The 18558-nt window shown below is 36.4% G+C and overlaps 1 protein-coding gene across 2 annotated transcripts in view; it reads right to left on the reverse strand.

Annotated features, from left to right (window-relative positions):
- Nucleotides 1-18558, reverse strand: part of CCDC141 (coiled-coil domain containing 141) — a 228886-nt gene that overhangs the window by 78356 nt on the left and 131972 nt on the right. Inside the window, exons 8-9 of one of the 2 annotated variants that reach the window (XM_042949269.1) lie at nt 10755-10949; nt 867-983 (exon numbers count right to left, since the gene is read on the reverse strand). In XM_042949269.1, the coding sequence (XP_042805203.1) occupies nt 867-983; nt 10755-10949 (312 nt within the window). The remainder of the gene's footprint in view (nt 1-866; nt 984-10754; nt 10950-18558) is intronic. The other variant, XM_042949270.1, reaches the window with a different exon arrangement.

Raw genomic sequence — 18558 nt, forward strand, 5'->3', positions numbered from 1 at the left:
TTATAAAAGTATTATAGCTTAATAACATGGGAATAAACTGAAGGTATAAACAGTCAGTAGAAGGAAAAAGCGGTATATTAAGATAACCCATAACTTATAATCAAAATGGCAAAATTTTCGTCAGAGTTTTTTTCAAAAATATCCAAGTGTTAGGAAAACATTTACTTATACATTGCTCTATGTATCACACTTGATAGAACTACAGCAGTAGAAAGGAGGCGAGTGATTTCATTCCTTCATCAGCTCAACAAATGCATTTGTAAATAAGATGAGCTGGATACTATAAGAGAGCTTATTCTTTACCCTTAATCCTAACCTAGACCTAATGGGAATGATCTAAACACAAAGACATGTTAAATGTATTGATTTAAAGGGGGGTTCCTTTTTAAAAAAGTTATACTCCCTGTGATTGTCAGAGTCACATGTAAAACTCATTTCTCTTATCCCCATGCAGCATTTAATGAGGAATCCACATACCAATTCCAGAAAAGATCTAACTATCATTGCTCTCACTTAATCTATCCCCAGAATAGGACTTAATGCTTTTCTATTTACCATATCCATAAGGAACCTGATATACTGGATCTAGCCTGGAAAGAATCTCTTTGTCTCACACATGTTATAGAACAGGTTATTTCTGGCAATGACACTATCATGCCCATAGAAACTCCTTTGGAATTAATATTTCCCCTTTAGTTTACTCTCCCCATCCCCCTCTTTCTTCACACCTGGTCAAATACAGGTTTTATGACTAGAGGCAAAAACAAGGATATAAACACAAGGATAATATTTTCTCCCTCTTGGTTCTAGCTCTTCCTGACTATTTTGTATAACCACACGGTTCTTAAAAGGATAAGGAGACCAACCAGTTCTTTTTGCCTTGGTTTGGAAAAGACTAAGGAGTTGCTTGGTGTTTTTTCTTTATGACGCTCATCAAGATCTTTCTTTTTTTTTCCATTGTTAAGTACAGGATCCAAAGCAGGCTGGACCGGGGTGCCTGGGTGGCTCAGTTGGTTAAGCGTCCGACTTCAGCTCAGGTCATGATCTCACGGTCTGTGAGTTCGAGCCCCGCATCGGGCTCTGGGCTGATAGCTCAGAGCCTGGAGCCTGCTTCCGATTCTGTGTCTCCCTCTCTCTCTGACCCTCCCCCATTCATGCTCTGTCTCTCTCTGTCTCAAAAATAAATAAAAACGTTAAAAAAAAAAATTCAAAGCAGGCTGGACCAAATCAAATAGAGATGGTATCAGGACATGGCACATTGTACTCTTTTTAAAATATCTATGGGATTAATAAATTAAGCAAGAACCATGAGTTAGTCATCCAGCATAAATATTTCATGCTGTTTCACAAAGATGTTTAATAAGTACTATTGTTTGCTTCTTGACTAACTTATTTGAAAAGAATCAACATTAAAAGCAAAAAGCCCAAATGCTACAGAACCTTGAAATTTTCCTTTCGTGAGTTCCAAGGCTGGAGAATGAGTTTGGTTGGAACCTTTATAATTACCAAGGACACAATATTCAGCTTCTCATTAGAGCATTGAATCCCACTGTCTGCAGAGATTTCCTCTGGGTTCAGTTTTCATCAAAACCAAAAACTTCAGTTTCCTTTCCTAAATACTACCTGAGATAACTTCCCATGGCTCCCAGTTTGGCAAGCTGATACTTGATTCAGGTCCTGCCCAAATCTGCCCAGGCTTCCAAATGCTAGAAAAGCAGGGCAAAAGGGTGATGGGATTTTCAGCTCCCAGTGTTTGCTGCTCCCTACTGGTGCTCCAGCTTATTTCTTGCCACTCCGAGATTGTTGCTGCTGGGCCCCAGAACTCACTCCACATTACAAGTGATATTAATGAGAGGTGTGTAAAATCATGAGATTTTAAAACTGGTTTGGCCTCACAATCTGAAAAGCTAAACAAACACACAAACAAACAAGACAAAACAAAACAAAAAACCCAAACAAACAAAAAACAAAACAAAATAAAACATTGGAAAAGGAGTTTGGGGTTGAAAATGCATGTATGGGGCACCTGGGTGGCTCAGTCAATTGAGCATTCTAATCTTGATTTCAGCTCAGGTCATGATCTCAGGGCTGTGAACTCAAGCCCCCTTTAGGGCTCTGCACTGAGCATGGAACCTGCTTAAGATTCTCTCTCTCTCCCTCTCTCTTTTTCTCTCTCTCTGTCTTTCTTTGCCCCTCTCCCCTGCTCGCGTGCTTTCTCTCTCTAAAATAAAAACTAAAAAGAAAGAAAAAGGCATGCATCTGATGCATTTTATCAACAAGGAATGGAGGAAGTTTATGTATTAATAAACTCTTACTCTTTCTGAGGTAAGTCCATCTTCGAAATGGATAAACTAGACACATAAGTAGAATCCTAGCCAGCTAGTCACTGTTTATACTTTCTGGTTTCTTTTAATCTATTGACCTAAATAGTTTCAGGATAATCTTGGGAATATTTACATGGAAAAGCATCTATTTACAATCTGCAAAGCATTTATTTTTTTTTCATTATTCAACAAATATTTATTGGACTTTATGAAGCATGTACTCTGGTACATGCTGGGGACAGGAAAATGGAACAAAAGCATTTAAGTCATGTTAGAGTGGCTAGTGCAGTATTAAATGCATATAAAATGACAAAATAATGGCTAGAACTCAGTGAGTGCTTGGCTGTTCTATGCACCAGTCAGGTATTAACTCATTTAGAAGCTCAGTGACTCTGTGAGGTACATATAATTATTATTTCCATTTTTCAGATAAAAAAAGCTAGACACATAGGGAAGTTAAGGAACTGCCTAAGGTCACAGAACTAATAAATGTCTAAGACCAGATTCATACCTCAGCAGCCTGGCTCCAAAGTCTGCTATATTATTTTAGAAAAGTATCATCCTAACAAACATTTTAAAATTTTCACTTAATACTCTGCAATTCCATTTATTTATTTATACTCCAACTCTATCATGGAAAGATTTTGAACATGTATCAGCAGTTGCAGGAACTTTTATTACCTGAGGATCGTTAGACCTCTTTTAGAGAAGTGAAAACTCAGGCTCAAAGTGTAATTGACCTGTCACATGTCCAGTCATTCATTCATTGATTCAACAAAGTTTGTTGAATGCTAGGTGGCGTGCAAAGATGACTAAGACACCCCCTCTCTAAGGAGCTCTAAGGAGCACAGAGAAATACTACAGGAATAATGAAAAATAGGCAATTAATGCTGCCTGGAGACTTCTTGGAGCAGGTGGCATCGGTGATTACAAATCTCTTCACCCAGCATTACCTTCCTTCTCAGCTATGACACAGAGATTGAGCTCAAAATTTGTGTTCCTTGTATATTAAAGTAATTAAGCTCTCTTCATTCCAATGACCTTGGATCAGTATAATCTCTTATGAAAATGGAACGTAGTTGGCCTTGAAACTCCATAGTTTCTACTATTTCACTACTTTCTATCATTCAAATAATTATTGAGCATTCACTGCCTGAAAGGTGCTGTTCTAGATGTTCCGTTCTGGTAAACACAAAGTAAAACAGACATGTGTTTTACCCTCAAGGAATTTTAATTCAGCAAAGGAAAGTAAATCTACCAGAAATGCCTACAATACAAGGAAGAATATATTTAATATCAATGGAGATGTGCAGCAGTTTAAAATTGTACATGGAAGGGAAACCAATAAATAACACTCATGACTCACTTAGAAGTCACATGATAGCTTTATTGTGAAGGATACTAATGAATGAATGATAATACTGAGTGTCTTCTGGGTGCTGTATGTAAGCCAATTTGACAATAAATTATATTAAAAAAAACTGAGTGTCTTTATTACAAGACTAATTAAATAGGGGCTGAGTTGTGGGTTCTCATGAAAAATGTAAGATGGTAAATGCATTTCTTGTTTTGATAATCTTTCTATTTTATATATATGTTTATATATGTATATATATAAACATATATAAACATATATATATAATTTTATGTTTAGCCATATTTATCAAATATTTGCATGGTTTAAATAGCCTCTCCTTAAGTTCTAAAACCAAAAGTTTCTACACCAGTCTCTCAGAGAGAATACAGGAGGAGAGTAAATTAAGACATCATTTGCATCTATATCAGGAGGTTTGCCTCATCACGATTTTTTGAAGTCCTTAATATCTGTTCATAGTTACAGATATGTTCAGCATAAGATAGAAATTTCTTAGCATGCTATTCAAGACCCTTCCTGACCCCCTGTCTGCTTCTACTACTTTTCTCTCATCATTCTGGTCTTATACCCTACACTCGTGGCAAAGTGAATTACCTTAGATTCCCCATGCATGGCACAACTCTGTACCACCCAGTCCTCCTCCAATCACTCCTTGTCCTAGCTTTTCAGATTTAGCTCAGTGCTCACCTCCTGTGGAGAAGTCTTTCTTGACACTTTTTCCCTGAGACTCTCCTCTGTGTTCCCTAATGCTCTAGGCTCACTCCAAAACTTTGGGCTTTTCCCAAAGCATACAGCACTTCTGTTCCCTTGCCTCTCCTCCAGACCAGACTGAAAGGGTCTTGAAGGCAAGGATCTTAAAGCAAGTATCTTTAACTGCTTTAGCTAAAGTACACATATGATATATGAAAACAGTAGCTATACAACACATTAGGCGAAGGGAAATGTAGAAGCATGGAGGGAGGTTTTTTGGGGGGTTTTGTTTTTTTGGGTTTTTTTGTTTTTGTTTTTAAAGATGCTTCAGTTCTTTGTAAGAGAAAGGGAAGTTGTTCTAGAAAAGAGAAATCTGAGACAGGCTGCCTAAGAATTATGAAACTGAAAGCAAGTACGTTTTCCTTAATTTCCAATACAATTAGCTTAGTTTCTTTAATTCATTTACATCACCTTAACAAATTCCTTCTGGATAATATTTTTTAGGTTCTCTATTTGGACAGATTTCTTCACTCTTCAATCTGTACAACAACTGAGTCATTTTATTTAATTGCTTCCCACATCTGGGCTAAAATGTATCTATTTTGAAAATGGGAGAATAGTGTATATATAAGTGAAAAAACTGTACCAAACTTCATCCTTAATTATTTTGTTTTTATCTGAAACAATTATGTTGCTGTAGGCATTACTGTTTTGCATGGCTATAAATATCTTGAAAAAGCAACATTAACTTTTTAAAAGACATAAAACTTTCAGCAGTGATGGCAGAAGCAGTAGAAGCTATGACAATTGCTACATTTCAAACTGCTTTTGGGGTGTTGCTTTAGCTGCCCCAGCGTTTGCTTCACCTTTGCTTTTAGGCTAATCACCCAAGAAGCACACCATGTAAATTTGGCCTCAGTCTTCACTGCTTGCTTTCCCCCAATGAAGTCATGTGCCTATGAACAGGAAGCATGGGAAATGAAACTTTATGGCCAACCAGCCATGTTTTACAGATTTAGGTTCAATCATTGTTGTCATCTAAATACAGGTTCATATTGTTCTGCTCTTGAAACATATATATTTATCTCTGTTTTATTCTAACCACATTCCCTAAACAATGATAAATACAATTTGGATGATTGACATATCTTAACCAACTCCTTGGTTGTGAACTTGTTAGAAATAAATAAGATAATCTATAATCATGAAAAGATGAAAATTTGGGGGGATTAAGATGAGTCACTATAATAGGTGCTATGTTCATATTTCATGCCATGTCCTACTTTTAGCAACATCTAGTAATTAGAGAAATTCTTTTCCAATCAGCTATCATCCAATATTGATAATCAACCCTTACTTGTATTTGTTGCTAAGTGATTTGGCAATAAATTCACCAACACAGTAGATAACTCTAAAACAGAAAGGAAGTATCTAGGGTTCTTAAATTACCTGGCCCAATCTCCACTTGAATCCAGTGTCTGGTTTAAGAAAAGTGTCAGTAGCAATATGCTAAGGTCCTGTGTGCTAACATTGCCACCTATCGCTCACTACAGGTACAAACTACCACACTCAAGCCAAAGGCTATAGGCACTTTGGGTATGAAACAGATTCTTGAGCCTTGGGTAATCATCAACCCCTAGCAGGATTAAAAGGTAATCAATTTCACTCCTAGAGCCACAACGCAAAGGCAAAGGCAATGTGGTTGTCTAGTCAATGTAGATAATTAGGCAATAATTATATTTTATTGAATTTTGCAAATTGGAAAAAAACTCTAGATTTTTTTGTATGTTTGTTCTTTGCTGTAACCCCAGCATTTAGAACAGCACCTGATACACGGTAATTGTATAGTAAAATTTTACTAAGCAAATGTATCTCTAAAGAATCTCTAAATAAAGAATTCTCTAAAGAATTATTAACCACACTACTCATTTAGAGACTTCAATAAAAAATTATTATGACTTTTTGTCTAGTAAATAAGAATATCCCTATCTAAAATTGGTAGGGAGAGAGAAGAATAAATTAAAATGAAAAGGTAAGCAAGGGAAAAAGAGGAATTTCCAGATGCTTGCAACAAAAATACCAGCAACATATGATAAAAATCCAGATTAAAAAAGAAATATATATGATATGGAAAGTATTAACAAAGTCCATTTTGTAGATTATATTATGACCACCTTTTTAACTTAACAAACTTTTTAAAAAGTGAAAGTTGTATTTTAAAAATCACACATTTCACTTTTTATTGAGCAAATACACAAACTGTCACATCCTGTCATTTATATTACCTGTGACACTAGCATATTTTCTCACGCTGGTATTTGGCACAGATATTGAAGGAGAATATTGACCTAGCTTTAAGAAATTTGGAATAAGAGGTTGTTTGCTGAAAAAATAATTCTACTTATCAAGAATGGAATTGATTTTCAAAGTCAATATCTTTTGGAAGCGCTGACTTCCTCTTTCTTTCACAGTGCTGCATGTGTTGGGAGAGTGGCTAGTGCTTCCACCCATCATTATCGGTGTGCCATGAATGGCCCACAGTGACCCCTCTTCATTGGAGCCCTTTCTCAGTGTTGGGTTTGCAGCCAGCAACCAACCTTCAAGGTTGAGGAAATGTCTCCTTCTGAGACAAATAGCAGGTTGGCTGATTGTTTGCTATAAAAAAAAAGATTCCCCAAGCTTAGGGTTCCTCTTTTGGAAACCACCTGCCGCAGGTGCAGTCATCCATCTGGGCCCATCTGCATCACCCCCACCCAGGGGACTGGGACTTGGGAAACTGATATGGCATGTGGACATTTCGATCATTGTTTTTGTAATAAAGTCTTTCAAAACTGACACAGAAGTCATGTGTCTTTTGTGAGCATCCACAAAACTGTGACAAGTTAGCAAGTTAGCTTGAAGTTTGGGTAAAATTTCACATGCCTCATAGTTCTTGACAACATGACTTCATCTAGGGTTAAGGATGCTCACAACTAGAAAAATCCAATACACCCAAGGTATGGTAAAGTGAATTTTCAAAAGGAAAAGTCAGTGCTTCAGAGATAAATTGATGATACAAATTGAAAATACCCGTTTGCTGGTATAAACAGAATTTTCAGCCTAGAAAACACAATTTTAAGGGATTTTAAAATTATATTAATGTTTCAAATCCAGCTCTTTATTTTAACTGGGTTATTTATAAGTGTTATGCCAAAAGTTAGGTAAAATGGTGCGAATTTTGTAAAATTTGGAGATTCCATAATATAAATAAAAAATAAAAATGCCATTTACAAGTCTTAAGGATCTTCCCTCTTTAATTTAAACAGACTTACCCACTACATTATTTAATCGTGTATTGCTTCTTAATAATAGGGCAAATATTTCATTTCAAAAATCATGATTAAATATCCACTTTCCACACTCCATCTTCTATTTTTTGCTGAAGTAAAAGTATCTATCACCTTTCACATTGATTCTTAAATTTGGAGTCAGAAATTATTCCCTTGATGCTTTGAAAAGGGAGAACAAATTCTATACCTTTCTAAGTGCCACTTGACTATAGAGAATGATATAATATGGATAAATAGAGTATGAACAAATCCCAACTGAACTTGTTATAATTTGAATGCCATGGCTTTCCAATGATGAAACGGGATGTAGAAGTCAAGTCTTGGGGCACCTGGGTGGCTCAGTCAGGCAAGCATCTGATTCAGACATGTCGTGATCTCATGACAGTTCATGAGTTCAACCCCCCTGTAGGTCTGACAGCTCAGAGCCTGGAGCCTGCTTGGGATACTGTCTGCCTCTATCTGCCCCTCCCCCTCTCACACTCTGTATCTCTGTCTCAAAAATAAATAAACATTAAAAAAAAATTAGGGGCACCTGGGTGGTTTAGTCATTAAGGTGTCAGACTTCAACTCAGGTCATGATCTCCCAGTTGGTGGATTCCAGCCCTATGCCCTATGTCGGGCTCTGTCTGTGCTGATGGCTCAGAGCTTGGATCCTATTTCAGATTCTGTGCCTCCCTCTCCCTCTCTCTGCTCCTCCCCCATTTGCGCTCTGTCTCTCTTTCTCCCCCCCCCCCAACTCTCTGTCAAAAATAAACATTTTTTTTGTTTTTTTTTTTTAATTTAGAAGTCAAGTTTTGGGGGGAGGGAGCCTAGGTGGCTCAGTCAGTTAAGTGTCTTTGTGAGTTTGAGCCGTGCTCTGGTGGCAGGGAAGCTGCTTGGGATTCTATCCTTCTCTGTCTACCCCTCCCCCACTCATTCTCTTTCTCCCTCTCTCTCTCTTTCAAAAAAAAAAAAAAAAGTCAAGTCTCGAGGGTTAAGAAATATAGTTTCTTATGATTTAACCTGAATTACTATGTGAATTTGAGAAAGTAACCACTCTGTTCTATTATTATTATTATTATTGTTGTTGTTATTGCAATACATGTCATTCCTTTCCCCCTCAAGGCCCAGAAGCAATGTCAGGAGAAAGTCTCCCTGGAAAGTTACCACATAATGAGAGCAGAGAAAGCAAGAGCAGGGGGGTACAAATTGAAGGGAGAGAAACTACATTTTGCAGGGCTGAAACTATAGGGTTTGTTCTAGAAGCATTGTTTTATTCTAGCAACATGTTCTATAACTGTCTTCCTTAAAAATGACATTACTTGATTGACAGATGACCCACTCATTTTGTAGAATGAGAGTGTAATGTAAGTTAGAAAGTCTCTTATTCAATACTATTCAGTGATCAAAAAGAATGAAATCTTTCCATTTGCAACATGATGGATCTAGAGTATATTATCCTAAGCGAAATACGTCAGCCAGAGAAAGAGAAATGTCATATGATTGCACTCATATGTGGAGTTTAAGAAACAAAACAGATGAACATAGGGGAAGGGAAGCAAGAATAAGATAAAAACAGAGAGGGAGACAAACCATAAGAGACTCTTAAATACAGAGAACAAACTAAGGGCTGATGGAGGGAGGGAGGTGGCAGGGGGGATAGGCTAAATGGGTGATGAGCATTAAGGAGGGTACTTGCCGGGATGAGCACTGAGTGTTATATGTAAGTGATGAATCACTAAATTCTATTCCTGAAATCATTATTACACTGTATGTTAACTAACTTGGATTTAAATTAAAAAAAAAAAAAAGAAATCTCTTATTCAAAAACAGGACTGTTCAAGAGAAACTTAACTAGCACCTACCATTTACTTAGTTCAACAGTTCCAGTAATATGCTATGACTGTTTCTTCTGTTAAAACAAAGAAATCCCAAACAGATGTTTATCATATTTGTCAAATTTTTCTTTAACACTTTTTTTACTGTAATTCTAGCACCTCTATTTTGAAATTCTACTCTGCAAGTTTCCTATTAGTACGGAAGTTCAAAATTAAATAACTATTTTGATATATACCAGGACATTGTATTCAGATTGTTGATATCATGTCTTTAAACCACAATATACCCACCTTCTGGGGGTTACCCATTCATTTCCTGTCACATTGTCCAGTTTCAAAAACATCAGTAAAATTTAAGGTATTGAACAATTCCAAGAAGGCAGTTTGAAGGTGTATATTAGATTGGAAAAGGTACAAAAATTTTCAAATATCGCCAGCTTCAGATACACAAGTGATGTGAACATGTAGACATTACCACTCACTAAGAACCATCTGCTACAATCAATATTAAAAGAATCAACCAGGAGAAACAGAGCACAGTCTCCAACTCAAGAAGACCTGGAGATGGTCCAAAGCAAGATTTCCCCTTGGCAGATTTTAAAAGGCAAGACCAAGGCAGGGCAGTCAGGTTGAGACTCTGCTTCTAGCCTTATGGCTTGTATGCAGAAGGCTTACAATATTCATGTACCTTTCCCTGATAAATGAAAGAAAATTTTTAAAGGGGAAATATTTTTTTTTGGTGAAAATTTCAAGGTGTTATTTTAACCTTGATACATTTTATGATAATTCCCTTACTCCATGAGAAATATGGCAGTGTTGGCACAAGTGTCCCCTCAAGCAGTTCAATGACGGCTCTAAGATGAAACCCTCATGGGGATTTTTTTTTAACATGTCAAAGCATAGAACTTCCTAGTTTTGAGAACCAAATAATGGCCATGATAGGAATATATTCTTTCCAAATTTTTGTTTAAATTCTAATTAGTTAACATGCAGTGTAATATTGGTTTCAGGAGTAGAATTTAGTGATTCATTACTTACATATAACATCCAGTACTCATCATAAAGGAATATATTTTTAAAAGTTCACTTTTGCTGCTATTAATTTTGAAACTCTATGTGGAATCCAGACCTCTGTGATGTTCGCCAGCCTACTGAAATCATGAGTCTTTTACTGGTCTGTCCTGATTACCTAAAATTACCAACGTAACTTCCCACTGACCTTATTGGCACTGTTAAAAAAAACATTTGCCTTTTTTAACCAGGTTTTCCTTTCCACCATGAGCCGACCAAATTCTCCTTGAAGCTGATCCAGTTTCTGGTTAGAGAGCTGTAGATGTTCCTTCTCCACGTAGTCCTTGGACAGCAGAATCCCAAGCGCATCACTCTTTAGCTTCTCAACAGCAGAATTCCATTCCTACAAGAGATCACTCCAGTTTATTTTACACATCCTCCCCTTTGCAACTGTGCTAAGACTCAGAGAACATTTAGATGGGTTGAATGTATCAGTAACCATCTGTCACTGTATTTTCAAATTATGAAGGAGTAAATGCTACATTCCAGGTTTCAGTACCAAGAATTAGGTAAAAAAGAAGGTAGATAAAAAAGAAAGAGACTAGGAAGAGGCAGGTTGGTTGGGATGTGTGATCGATGGAATATCCAGTTGCCCCAAATACAGGCTACTTCTTCCATTAACGCTGTCTGAAAACATACCCAAAGTACAGTCAATAGCGTTTTTTAATCTCTAACTCACTTTGATCTGTTTTCATTTAATTAAATATAAAAAGTCTACTTCCCACAATTCGGTCTCACTGCCCATGTGGGCAAATATGTACAAGACAGGAAGAGAAATCTTATATTTTATGGTGGTTGTGTTTGTATTGCGCCTACACTTAGAACTAAAATTAAGATCTGTTATTCTCCACAAAATTAATAGTTGGTATGGTGCAGTATTCCCTCCTTCCTGACCTGAGTCTCACCTCTCAATACTTCATTCTTAGTGCTATATAAACATTTCAGGAAAAGAAAGGAGGTAGTTTTTTACTTTCTGTTACACAAGGATGAAAAACAGTAAGTAGAGAAGAAAATAAAAGTTGGAGTTAACTGAACATATTAACACTTTATTTATTTAAAGGGAAACTCAAATTTCTTGCAAAAGATGAAGCCAGATTCAACTTCATAAAATATCTCTAACATGGATGTCTTGTGAGTGAATTTTCGGTACCCATCTCAGCTAAGACTGTGACTAAAAACAGCATAGGTTGTTTGTTAAAGCATCAGAAATTTAGCGCCAAATTTCAAAAATTACATTCTACCTCCATCCTGGCTTGTTCCCTAAGGCAAACGTCCTATTATTAAGTTACACTTGTTACATTACGCTATGTAAAATAAGTATAATTTTTAGTGCAATTTACCACTACCATTTCCATTCATTCATTTCACAAGACATACTAAATACTATGTACCTGGTACCATGCTAGGATAGATAGCTTGGGGAATATGAAGAAAGAATAAAGTGTAGTTCTTTCCTTCAACAATATATAAACTGCTATTTTACATAATTTTCATATATACTTACATTATCAAATGTATGAAATGTATGCTGGTCCTATAAACACATCCTGATGACTCAACTAATGGAAACAGCTAACGTGTGATTCTTCAGCCTGACCACATCAATGGTGGTAACCAAATATAACGCTATAGTGGCTGATCATACTCTCAGCCTTCTAAGAGAATGACCAAAGAGGGAGGGGGTTGTTAAAATAAAAAACAAATGGAGACCAGCCTTAAAAATGGCCTGAGCAGACATAACCAGTTTAGTCATACAAACAAAGCTTAATTTAGCTTATTTTGCAAGGCTGACTTGACCTGGGTCATTTCTTGTTTATGTCTCTGGAAATTATAAGCAAAACTTGAACCTTTCCCAAGGTTGCTATGAGGTAACCACTGACCAATTCCCCATCATTTAAGGAAATTCTGATATTATAACCAATAATTGTGAAGAGTAAGAAGTCACCGTTTCCTCACTATTTAGGCTGCTTTATAATAATATACCCCTGAGCCTTGTTCCATGTTTTGGGGTGAGTGCTCTGGTTTGCATATTGTCTTTTTGGTGTGTGCACAGTAAACTTTTACCAGTTACTACTTTGGTGATTCATTGTGGGTTTTTTTCCAGTTGTTTATGAACTTTTCACACTCCAGATTTCTCAGTGAGTGCAAAATCAATATTCTTAGGCATGAATATGGGCTATGTGATTTCTCAAGATCCTTCATTTTTTAAAGAGCTAGTCTGTCCCCACTTAAAGATAGCTAATATGTTCCATGACATTCTTTCATAAAGCACTGTAAATATCCTTCCCACTTAAAAATCATTACCTTAACCTTATCAGGAAAGAGCAAATGTTTTTAAAGCAGTTAGCACAATTTCTGGCACATGTAATAAACACTCACTGTTAGTCCCCCTTTTCATTCCATCAGTTTTACCATGGTTCACTAGCACCCCAAAATTTGTTCTTTATGAGAATTTCTGTTTCTCAGCTCTAAAATAATGGTAGTGGAAGGATTCTCCAAATGTTATTGATCAGCGTTATGTATCAATCAGTATTATGGGATAAACAAAACAAAGCAGGTTTCTTTACTGCCGGACTTCTCAGAATCCTCAATATGTTGATGTGCATTGAGACTCCTAGATGGAAACGCAGTGCGAAATATTTTGGACAGCCTGTTTTGACCATGAAACCATGTGTTTACTCATCATCTCAGGGGACCAATGCTCCAGCTGGAATAATGTTGGGAAATTCTGTTCTTATGGCTAAAAGCAGCTGAATCACCTATGAGTTCACCTGCTTTCACAAGTCTGTTTCTTTACTCTTTTGTTTTGTCTCTATCCTTCCAGACCCAACTAGTCCATTTTCTGTCTCTTGTACCCATTCTCTCATTTTCTGTCTGTTAAGATCCGTGGGGTATTAATCCTCAAAGACTCAAGTGAAGAAATGCTTCAGGAGTTAAAACAGAATAAAGCAGTTTATTCAAAAAGTTATCATTGACCATAATCTTCTTGCTCATTAGAGGAAGACCACTTAACAAATATGAAGAACCTGGGGAAGGCCTACAAAGCTAGGGGGAAGGAAATGGAACGGGAGTTAGGACATAGAGGAATGGGTATGGCAATTATGTGTTCAACCTAGACAACACCAAGCCCTAAGGTGTAGGTGTCTTAACTGTCTGCAATATAGTATTGATTTTTCTTTATGTTTAAGCACTGTGCTAAATGCTTTTCATGTATTATGTCACCTAATCTTCACCATACCCCTGGAAGGTGCAAAGTGTTACCATCCTCATTTTACAGATGGGGTGATTGAAGTTTGGAAGGATTAAGAACTTTCCTGAAATCTCAACACCACTAAGTGAAAGAGCCAGAATTCAAAATGAAGTAGTTTGACTCTAGAATCTGTTTCTCAATCAGTATACTCACCTCAGCACTTCAGAGAGGAGAGGCGATAGAAAGTGGTTGTTTTTTTTGTTTTTTTTTTTTTGTTGTTGTTTTTTGTCTTTTGGTTTTTTTTACAGCATAAAAGGATTAAATCTATTGGCTTAGAATTACACAGGTGAAAGTTGCATGAAACCTGGATAAGGTCTTGGAAATTACAAAAAATCTTCTAAGACCCTGAGATTTTCTGATTTGGAATCAGAAGCTTCATTCTTTCTAAATAAATACAATGCTGTTACATATAGAACTGAAAATTTACAGCCCAAACTCAAGCTTAATTTTGCTTAGCCAATGGACCAAAATAATAAAACATTTCTCTAAGAAGGGAAATACCTGTTCTCTAACAGTGTTCATAAATCTCCCTTTAGCATAAATGTTGCAAACATTAAAGAAAGATATCTGGAGTAGAGCCAAATCTTGGAAAAACCACTTTAGCTTTGTGCTTCACATCATATTTATAAAAAGTAGGCTATGACCTTCCAAGGAAACTGTTAAAGGACCATTTTGGCCTCGTATCTTTTCTTATTCTCCATCTCCAGTCTTCTTAATTGCATTTTCACATGAACTCTGTGGGTATTAAATGAAGTTGTGTCCATTCAATATTTCTATTCAATCTTCTCAGAAAATTGGTTCTGTTTTCTTTGGGCAATCCATAGGCATTTTCTGATGTATTTCTGTAACATTCTGATGATGAATTTACCCAGCCATTTTTCTTAGGGGATGCTTCCACTATTTTATTTTTAACATAAAATGTTCCAGAGTCATCTGAATCCATCACACTATTTTAAAAAAACTTAGTTGTCACTGTTGTCAAGGCTGGAGGAACCCAATGGAGAAAACCATGGTCCGTTTTCTCTAGCCGTTGCTGCCTGCCTGCTAAGTGTTAAACATCTGACTTTCAGTCACTTTACAATAAAATATTTCCAGTACGTGTCCCTACCGGCTGAAAGCCAAAGACTACCATCTCCTTGGCTTTTCAATCTTGACAGAGATATGTGCATATGTCTGACCTAGTAAAGATGTGTGGCACTGTGTGATCCTGGGCTCAGGGTGCCTCCTCAGGTCACTCCATTATTTTCCTTTTTTCACTCTCAGTGGTAACCCTTTTAAACTGTACCTTTCAGTGTTCCATCCGCTGAGGAAATTGAGCTTCTGTTGAATCCGATGATTGAAAGGGTATTTTTAAGAGGATTAGTGCTGATAGACAAGAAGGTGAAAATGATTTCTTCTTTCTTTTCTATACTCCCAGGTTAGCTCTTCAAATGAAGTTATGGATTGGCATAAAAATTATCCAGCAAGTAAATTCAAAAAGTAGGAAGATTAGCTATTCCATTTGAAAAGAAACAATATAATCACAATATGTTTAGTAAACTTTTATTCACATGAAAACTTCAGGGTAGATGAAGGGGTTTAATGACCCAACACCATGTGGTAAATTATTTTCATTATAAACTTGAAACTTCAGAATGTAATTTTTAAGTGGGGGACAAGAAAGAAGAGAGGACATATTTATAAACTACTAAGAAAATACCAGCTGTGGAGATGACTGGCCAAAATCACATCTGGCCAAAGCATGTGTGGAGCTCATGTATAGTTCTCATAGCATGGTTATTTCCTAGGGCATCTCATTAGACACAGCCCATTTCTTGTTCATTCTTTAAGTCTACAGTCCCATTTGGTTCGGCACCAAGGAGAATTAACTCATTGACACAAGAGCATAGAATTGTACATGATTGCATTAACAGCTGGTACAAACAAAATAAACCTGGCAATTTTAATCAGAGAATATTTGAGAATCTGTTTTGAGCAGGAGTTTCTTTTTAGAGGAACTGTTGATGCTTTTGAAGAGCGGCAATGAGCCCCTGAAAAGCTGAAACTCTGATTATGCCAAGTCGGATTGCACACTGGGCCACAGTTTCCTCTCATGCTCTGTTCCCAGGATTTCTACACTGACCTACGCGAAAGCAAGGATCATATGAGAGCTGGGTCCCATCCCACTGTTGGATGAGTGCAGAGTTCAGTGTCCACAGGCCATTTGAACCTGGCCCTCATTATGGTGCATTTCAGCAAAGGCATTGTTTGCAAACAGGAAGAACTGCAATTTTGTGTCACCTAAAGATAAAAGAAGTATGGTGTTTCACCTCCCAGCCATGAGGCAGACAATCATTGCTATTGAACCAGGCAGAGCTCATGGGGAAGAGCAAAGAACTGGGGCTAGAAATACATTTTTTATTCCAAACTTAGTAAGTGGTCTCAAGCAGGGCATTTTGCTTTACCGAGCCTTACTTTCCTGCAGTGCAATGACAGGCCTCTATCACTTCACATATGCTTCTGCTTCTCTAGTGAATTATATGTAAATTCAATGATGAAATGGCTGTGCTTCAAATTCCTACCAAAATTTGGGTATTTTAGCTGTATTTCCCATAATTAACCCTAGTGGGATTAGGACTGACAGTCTATAGTAGAAACGACATATATCACCAAAATAGTTTCTGAGTAATGGCTGTTTTCTTTTTTCTCTATCCATTCAAATGTTCCAAAAGTCACAGGAAAAACCATGGCTTGGAAGGTTCTTGTCTCCCTTATTCTGTTCAATGCATGGCCATTAAGGGGAGCTTTTTGTTTAATTGCTCAGAGCTTGTTGTTAATACTGAAGTAAATGAATATGCGGCAGAATAAATTTTTAAAATCAAATAAAATCTTAACAAATTACACTGTGAGCAAATCTTTGAAAGAATGATTGGAGCAACAATACATTTAGTTTTTCTTCCTTAGTTCAACATAGTTTTGGGATGAAAATTTAATTCCATGGAAAGTTGGGGACACATTTTTTGAAGATTTGTGTTTTGCAAGAATCATTATTTTTTCTTACTGTCTTGTCCTTGTTGTTTTTCTTACATTTTTTGCTCCTCTTAATCAGAGTTTCTTTGAGTTGAATAAGTAAGGAGTATATCCAGATTTGGGGGGTATTCGTGTTTCAGTTTTTTAATAAAATTAATAAAGTCTAGCTGGCCAAACTATTGGCATCTAACACAATTTGCCTACAATCAGATTGGGCCACTAGCTGACTAGGTGACTCCAGTTTACATTAATGTTTTCAGAGGACTTATTGTTTCATTTTCTAGAGCATCTGTTGGAGATACCTTTTAGGATCTCAACATAAATTCAATTATTAGGTTTAGATGTTCATCTCTTGTGAAAATTTTCCTAAATGAAATAGATTACGTTGGGAAGTGGGGGAAAGGAAATCCATATATATTACATCCACAATGAATATCTGCTATAGACTAGAACAATGGCTCTTAAATCTGGCTATCAATATCTCCTAGAAAAAGTTTTAAAACCGATATTCTCACACCCACCCCATTGATATACTGAATCATTATTGGTAGGGTGGAAAAATGCATATTTTAAAAAATCTAAAGCATTTTAGGGGCTCCTGGGTGGCTCAGTCAGTTAAGCATCTGACTTTGGCTCAGGTCATTATCTCTCGGTTCATGAATTTGAGCCCCAGGTTGGGGTCTGTGCTGACAGCTCAGAGCCTGCTGCCTGCTGCAGATTCTGTGTCTCCCTCTCTCTGCCCTTCCCCCGCTTACACTCTGTCTCTCTCTGTCTCTCAAAAATAAATAAACATTAAAAAAATCTAAAGCATTTCATTTGAAATCAGGAACAAACAAAAAATACTTATAATCTGTGAAGTTTTGGAACTGGACTAGAATATTCCAAAATAGTTAATGACTGGGTAATCATACCAGTAAATGAGAAAGAATGATTATATAATAAAAGTGTTTTAACCTTGCAACTTTGAGCTAATTTAACTCTGTGAAATTATGTTTTGTATTGATGACTCCCAAATCTAAAACTTAACCTCTGTTTTACAAATTACTTTATTCATTCAGTGAGTATTGTGTAAGGCTGCAGAAGATACAATGACAAATAAAATCTTTGACCTTACACTCCTTAAATGATTAATATGCCAATCCATCATGAATTTAAAACAGCCCTAAGATTAAATCATTAGTCTTAATTCATAAGGAAGAAATCAAAGCATTTCTTTCTACTTTGTACTTTCTTCACAGTGTGTTAGGCAAAGGAGCAATTTATTTAAAAGGGAAACAGAAAGTAAAAACAAAAACAAAAACAAAAAACAAAACTGTGAAGGTATAAAACTCATCCAGTTTTTGTTTCCCAAACTTTTCTATACATTTATATGGTTATCTTTAACTTGCCTTCAAACTTTTTATAACCATATTTATAATACATATATACTATATCTTTATTACAGGAAAACCCCTTACCTCTAATGGTTTAGAAGAAATAACTTGTCTTTTAACAAAATCTAATCAAGGCTAGAATTTCTTCAATTTGTCTCCCTTCATATAGGTTCTGTTTTTCAGCTAATCACTATGTATATACACAGGATTCTGATTCCATACTCAATAATCTGTGAATCAGCAGCATGTGATACTGGGTTTGACCTTCTATAACTCTCCTATACCAAATACGGTCCAATCTAAAAAGCATTATTTAACAA

Source organism: Panthera leo, chromosome C1, assembly GCF_018350215.1.
Source record: "Panthera leo isolate Ple1 chromosome C1, P.leo_Ple1_pat1.1, whole genome shotgun sequence".
Taxonomy (NCBI): Eukaryota; Metazoa; Chordata; class Mammalia; order Carnivora; family Felidae; genus Panthera; species Panthera leo.